Source organism: Aythya fuligula, chromosome 3, assembly GCF_009819795.1.
Source record: "Aythya fuligula isolate bAytFul2 chromosome 3, bAytFul2.pri, whole genome shotgun sequence".
NCBI lineage: Eukaryota > Metazoa > Chordata > Aves > Anseriformes > Anatidae > Aythya > Aythya fuligula.
The window spans coordinates 79,133,550-79,140,971 of NC_045561.1; the positions used below are offsets into that span (position 1 = coordinate 79,133,550).

The following is a 7,422-nucleotide window of genomic DNA, read 5'->3' on the forward strand; positions in this document are numbered from 1 at the left end:
CACAGTTAGAGAAACTTTTAAGCAATGTTCCCAATTCACTATAAATCATTTGTAATTTTTCTAGTTCTAAGGAAGCTAATGGAGTGCAATCTCTAAATTAGGTCAAACAAGAACATTTATAATACTCTTGATTTTTCACTCTAGCACATGGATTTTTGTGTCTGTCCAAATTGTATATTTTCTTCAAGATTCTCTGTCCTTATACAATTTCCAGTAATTACTTTGCAATAATGTCCAAGTGAATTTTGATGAATTGTTGATCCGTTTGAAGCCTTCACAAATTGTTATTGGGTTTCCTGCCACTCACACATAGAAAGTACCAGGAAGTTAAGACGGGGCAAATTATTCTGAGCATGCTTTTGCCAAGCAGGCAGCCATGACAGCATGGCTAAGGTTGGATTTATGGCTCTAATACTTGCTCAATCCAACACTGGCTTGCCCGAAAAGTTATTGATACTACCTTGGAGGGTATATTGCTCAGAACAAGCTGCCCTCTGCTTTCTCTCTCTGCAAAACTACAGTCATGCAGAGGAAAGAAGAATAAGGCCCTAAAAGGAAGCAAAAAGGTGTGGATTCTTATCATGACTGGAGTAAGACAATATATCACTATCAAATTAAGCACAACTAATTTTCCCTATATTGCCACACAGACAATTCACTAGGACAAAAGCCTATACCCTCTCTGAAATCCTTTTTACATTCACATATGAAATGTGCACATTAATGGATCCTGGGATGATTTCTGAAATTCCTTTGAACACACTGTGTTTCTCCAGGAGAAGAAGAAAAGTTGCAAGACAAGATTAGGCTGATGTTGAAGCACCTCTTTACTCCTTTTAACCTAGACATGTTGTTTAAAGGCGACATTTATCATCTTTACCACACTACGCATCCAGCAACAGCCTTGAAAAGGGTGCAAAAATTCCAGGATGAGGGACACCGTCTTTTCAGCAAGAGTCTGGGTAGTATCTGTGTTTCTTTCACACTGTGCGGAGGAACAAGCCAGGCTCTGTACACATCATCGCAATGGCCCATAATGCCGAGTCAGGTGATAGCAAAAACACACTTCCAATGCCATTTGCCTGGGATTTCTGGCACCACTGTGATGATATCTTGATGCAGTATTTCCGTACTAGATGCAGCTTGTTGCCAGAGTGCACGTAAACTTTGTAACTGACTGCCACGAGTCAGTCAGGGAGCGGTACATTAGCAAGTGGCTCAGGCACTCTAGTCTAGGAGGAGAGTAAAAAAGGAGTGTGCCTGCAGCACTGGGAACAACAACGGTCCTTGTTCTCCTGCCTTGAGTGAGAGTAAACAAGTCCATTGTTCTGTGACTTTGCCAAACCTCAAAGTATAGCGCTAGAAGGAAAAATAAGTTTCACAGAATTGAGCATATACAACCCTTATCTTCCCTTCATAAATTGTATGTTACGCTAGTTGAAACTACCGAAGTGTTTACAGTATGCTATATATATAATGGCGCATTTAAGCTTTTTAAAGGGATTCGGTCATTTCAGGAATGTCTCTGGTGCTGAAAAAGGTTAATGTATTACAAATCATATAATATTTTAATTCAGAAAAAATATGTCTGGGTATTTTGACCTAGTATCATAAGGGTTAGGAAACTGAACGAGGATGCCATGAAGCATGACTGACAAATCAGTCGAGCTAGTCTGCTTCAGATACATATTGTGCAAGGCATTATCGCTGCAATCAGTCACAAAAATGCATATTTAGTTTTTGTACATTAAATACTACACCTGTGAACCTATGTAAAAGATATACAAAATATAAATGTCATCAGGACTGTATATTTCAAACTTTTTAAAATAAACACAAAGTATATATATATATATGTCAGCATATAGGTTGTAGTTTCAATGTCAACACTAGCACAGTTTTTCTCTTCTAAATACAGACCTGTATACTTCCTAGTCCAACACATGCACCTACAAACACATGATCATGCATACAGCTTTACGTTCTGCTGTTTGCAGAAGAGTCAGAATATACAGCACTATACATTGTTCCAACTCAAAATTGATTGGCAAATTAAGGAAGATGCCACTCAAAATAAATTCTTTGTGAGCTAGTACTAAAAAAAAAAAAATAATAAAAAAAGAGAAAACCAGGGATATAGTTGTTCCATCTTAATAAAAACACTGAAGACCATGATGACGACCTAAGATTCAAAATGTTTTGTCCGGCATGTGATGGGGTCATTCTTGGACAAGATAGGATAGGGTAGAACTGGTCACTGTAACATGTCAAACACAGTTACAATGAGGTGCAGAGCTTTCGCAACACCACCCAACCCATCTCTGGGTTCAGACTACTGAAGTCTCTGAACGAAAGGAGACAGAGCAGTTGTATGCCGTCCTTCTCATAGCAGGTGGTGCTGACGGTGATCTCGATGCCCATCTGGAAGGTAAACGTCGATTTGCTGGTCGGGCTGGTCGGGAGAAACCCTTCCCACTTGAACATTTAGCTGGCACAGATATCTGGAACACAAAGGCAGCTCCTTGCTTTAACACGTTAGGGCACAAAAGTCTTTTGTGGAATGCAATAGGAATGTAGGAAGACATTTAGGGTGACCGCAGAGCAGGTGGTCTGAAGCTATTAAAGGAACGCAGCAATGAACAGAATGCAAAAGAACAGCTACTTCTATGTATAGGGCTTCTTGCATCAATGGCAGTTTAAAAAATGTGGAGACAAGTGTCAGATGCAAGGAAAGGGACAAAATGTTAATGCAAGACAGAACTGAACATTCCCTGTTTATTTCTTTTCCTTTTTAGAAGATTTGTGAATGAACTCTGTATACTGTTCTACACATAGAAGTTAGAATGCCATCTTACATTACTGGAGTGTGGTCTATGGACTTTCAAGCACTTTCTGATAAATCCTTTTTCAGCAGTCACATCTTGCTGAGAACTCTTTTTCCATTAGCACAGCATGAAGCTGTTTACTCTTGGTAAATAATTCAGAATGCTTATTTATTAATGAAGTGTCATGTCTGCACGCAGAGCCTTATATACACCAGAAAAACAACAGACTTTGATATTAACTACAGTGATGTGAATCTGAAATAATGAAAATAAACCAAATTCCTCCATGCCTCATGCCACGTGTAGTTCCTTACACCTCTGTGGCATGAATGCTGCTGGACTTAGAATGGTACCCCCTAATCAGGCAGTATCCCACACTTTATACAACATAAACAGCCATATAAAGTGTGAGCAACATAAAGTGAGTGGATAAAATGATCCAATTGGCTTAGTAAAGTTATTCTTGGCTGATATCAACATAAATTCAGCCATTATCTGATCATTATTTCTTCCCTACATACTTATTGATGAAATTTCATTTTCCTATCAAACTTTCACTGGATAAAAAAGAAATCAGAGGTTTTCCTCTATGCTGTAGCAAAGGTGTTTCTACTAAACAAGATGCTGCAAGAGGCTGACATAAAGACAAGCAGTAGAAAATCTATATGGTCAGATTCTCAGCTGTTTAAATTCACATGGCTCCACTGAAGTCTGTGAATTTGTGACAGTTTAAGGCATACCAGCTGACAGTCTAAACCCATTTAAGTTTCTCGGCTCTGAACACATTTGCCTTCTCTTTTCTGAGATGCTAAGGGGCATGTCTATTTATGTTCTTTGGCCAAGGAGCTCTTCAGAAAAACTGATTTTTCTTTCTTTGTGGCCTTTTATAAAACCTGTAACTTATAGTATATTTAAAAAAAATAAAAAAATTAAAAAAAAATCAACACAAACACATCTGTTTCTTTTCTCATTAAGAAAGAATGTTGGCAAAAGCGATACTTCTAAACTTTTGCAAATACATTTCTGCCAAATATAAATTAATTAGTTATGCCATACTCTTCTGTTCCTGTGAGCCTATTCTTGAATATATAGGACAAGCCTGGAACTGAGACATGAGTAAGAGGAGGTCACTTTATTACTGGAAGCTTTAAAGAAGCTACAGCACCCATTTTCAAAGGCAGTTACAAGAAAATCCTGAAACAAGCAGCACCCAGGACAGAAGAATCCTGTCTCCTCTAGGATTTTGACATTACTGTGTGCTTAAGACTTTTGGAAAGTCTTATGAAATATCTAGCCAGCTAAAGGAAAAGGGGAGTGAGTTAAAATCTGATTGCAATTTTCATTAGTTCAGTCCTTGAATAACTGCACTGCAGTTAAAATCTAGTTTTACGTAGCAGCAGCAGAGAGGAGAATCTGGCACACATCTTCACTGGTCGTGCTTACTTAAATGCTTCTGCCTAAAACTCTATTATCTTCAATGAAAATCCTCCTGATTCATCCAGATCCTGGCCTAAATAATCTATTTTTATGTAATTATTTACACTGCCAGGTTAGCTTGCCTCACATTAGAATCTGAAGCTCGGTACGAAACTGAACTATTTTGCTCTTGCCATTCTTATGAACCTTACCTCTGGTAACTTCTGTCTCTCCTTTCCTTGCTTGAGTTGCTGCCCAATATGCCTGGCTGAATTCCTCGGAAATTCTTGCTTTCCTTGCTCAATCTGAAGCATTTCTAAATACTGACTCAACATCTCACAACCGCCATCGGTGGATTCAGTGTTTGCCCGTGTCCACTTATCTTTGCAGTGTTTTTCATTACATGGAGAAGTCACTGTGGATTTTTCATAGTTTTTCAAAAGCTTTTCAACAACACCATAGTTTGACCTTGAGTCAGCTGAACGCGGGCGACCGGATAAATTACTTGGTCTCCAGTCATGCTCATGAAGCATGTGTCTATAACTGCTAGTACTTGGAAGTCCATTTACTTGCTTTTGTTGCCCTGCTGATCTGACAGCTTTGCTGGGGTTGCTGGTTTCTTTTTCCTTTTGTGCAGACAATTCAGGATTTGAAACATGAGATGTATCTACAGTTTCTGTCCTGCTAATAGCAGAGTCACAAGGTGGGCTGCAGGGTTTGTGATCTTCTGACACTGTTTGAATCACCAGGTTTTCTTGCAAAGCATTGCTACGTTTATCTGTGTGGAATACAGTCCGGTTAAACTCATCAATCTTTGCTGCTAAAGTTTCATTTCTTGGGGCCTTTCCCAAAGTATACCTACAGTCTCCCAAAAGATCACTGTGCAGGGTAGCAGGGGCATAAAAGTCATTACTGTAAAAAAGACTGCTATGAGATTTGGGATTTTGTTTCTGGTGCATCTTGTTGCTTTGGGCCATATTTCCATCTGAGCAACTTTTCTGGGATGACAGTGGGGAGGACTCACTTTTACTGTCTTTGCCAGCATCATATGCCCACGTGTTGTGGCAGAAACTTGTTGGTACATTGCACTCATTTTTGGTTACAGGTATTGCAGCAGTTACCACCACAGGACCTTTCACAGTCTGCCCTTCATTTGTCACTGCAGTTTCATTTTGTTTTATAGGCAATGGATTCATCAGTTTCCTTCCACTCCTACAGTCCTGAACTTTGCAAGTGCTTTTGATGCCTGGATCTCTCATGGGTGCTTCAGAAAGCTGTACTACTGCAGAAAGTGAATTTGCTAGGTGTCGAGAAGTGCTCCGTGGAGGAACTGGTGGAGCTTCTTTCTTTTGCCAAGGTCTGAAGTCTGCTCCTCCATCACCAATAAGACCACCATAGGACATGTCCTTCAAACCCTTGCTGGAGCTCATCAGATTCTTCCTATTATTATGCTCCTCTGTTTCAAAAGCAGCTGAAGTCTGTGATTCACTGCTGGCCACATGGTTCATCTCAGGCAGAATAACTGTGTTTTGGGTTTCTTCAAATTCCCCCAGGAAAGGAAGTGACTTCATTCTGGACATAAAAGAAGAGGTATTTTAGGGATGAGCAATAAGGGTTTTCCCCCAGGGGACCTCAGCATGGATCCATTCTCTCTGAGAGCAGGTGTTTTAATGCTGGCTACTTAAAAGGATTTGGGAGTGGTTTTGCTGCAGCTGATACATACAACATATTTGAAAAATACATGAAGAATTTGAAGAAAGCTCAACCCAGGGAATTTTGTGTTCCATTCTCTTGACACTAAAATTATTTTTCAGAGTTTTTAGTGATAGATAGTCAGATGACTAGTTGTTCCCTTAACTGTCCTATAGCAAGGATAGTGGCAATAAAAACTTAGTGACAGGCAGCACATTGACTGTATGGTTGCATAGGAGAGTGTAAGGAGTCCCTCTCATCTTTGGGTGCATGTGAGCTTGCCATGTGCAGATTTCCTAGGGAGCTCAGCAGTCATAGATTAGTCATAGATTAGACATAGCCCATCTCCATCTCTTTCATGATGTGTCACACCATGTCAGATCATGGGTACAGTCTTACCTTCTGAGCATTTATGCACTACTCAAGAGAAAGTCTGGTGTTTAGCTTGCTAAAAGAGACCATGAGCATTGAATTTTTAATAGATGGTGGAATATTCATTTACTGTACTTTTCAGGGTGTGGTTTACTATCTTTCCATTCATACAAATGTATGATCGTTCTTCCTTCTCTTGCTTTCTTCGCAGTCTTGGATTATAATTCCCTGACATATCTCCAATATTTAAGGCTAAATCTGTGTTTAAGAAACCTCCCAACCATACCCATACAAAATTGTACAGAATTGCATGGAAACAGCACCAGGGCAAAGAGAAATATCTGTTCATTTTCCCAAACCTCTATAAATCCGTTAGAAAAACACGTACAATGTCATCTCATACTTATCTCATACTTATCTCGTTTTGTAGGTTCTATAGATAAACTAAATTCTTCTAGTAAAACATGGTCTTTTATTATATTTCAGCAAATTTAATTTGAAAGTTTTATGCACTGAGAGACTGAGAGGATAGAAACTGCTCAGCTGCTAATAAATTCAAGAGCAAACCTCCCTTCAAAGTGAACAGGAACACAACTTTATTATTAATTTTCTTCCTCTAAGATAAAGAGTCCAAGTATGTTTTTACCTTCTGTGGTTAGACTTCTTTCGAATTTCCTCTTGATAGCTGCATAATTCTTCACTAACTCTGGCAAGTTCTTTAAGAGCCTTTGTAAATATAAGAATAGTCTTTTAACATAAGCCTTTAAATGGTATCTCCGGAATTATTTTGAAACTTGTGGTGATTTGAATTTAAGATTCACAGCAAAGGGAATTAGCAAAGCAAAAGATATTAATATGCCCCCCGGTTAGGAATTGATGTAAAGTGCATGCTGTTAGCACATTTAAACAGTGGTAAGACACACAACAATGGCAAACTGAGGAGGAAGTAGAGGAAATAAAATGTCTGCAAAAATAAAATCTGGAAGATCAGTTCTTCAGGTTAACCCTGGCAGGCCAAAGCTCTCAGTATTTTCCTCACCCTTATAATTGAAACATGGTAGACTTTACTTACTACATTGAGATCACCAATATAATTCTTGGCATTTTTCTTGGAAGT

At 38.9% G+C, this 7,422-nt stretch overlaps 1 protein-coding gene across 1 annotated transcript; it reads right to left on the reverse strand.

Moving 5' to 3' along the window:
* Positions 1–809: 809 nt before the first annotated feature.
* On the reverse strand, positions 810–5,821 carry KIAA0408 (KIAA0408 ortholog). Its single transcript, XM_032185910.1, has 2 exons — positions 4,454–5,821; positions 810–2,501 (listed from the first exon to the last, which is right to left on the reverse strand). Exons 1-2 carry the CDS (start codon positions 5,819–5,821, stop codon positions 2,328–2,330), a joined length of 1,542 nt encoding a protein of 513 aa, XP_032041801.1. The 3' UTR covers positions 810–2,327.
* Between the last annotated feature and the right edge of the window lie 1,601 nt (positions 5,822–7,422).

Bases quoted from the DNA above. Each gene is read 5' to 3' on its own strand.
- KIAA0408 (XM_032185910.1), bottom strand. From the start codon at position 5,821: ATGTCCAGAATGAAGTCACTTCCTTTCCTGGGGGAATTTGAAGAAACC. The intron at 2,502-4,453 runs GTAAGGTTCATA...TTTGTGTTCCAG, and splicing joins AGAGACAGAAGTTACCAGAG to ATATCTGTGCCAGCTAAATG.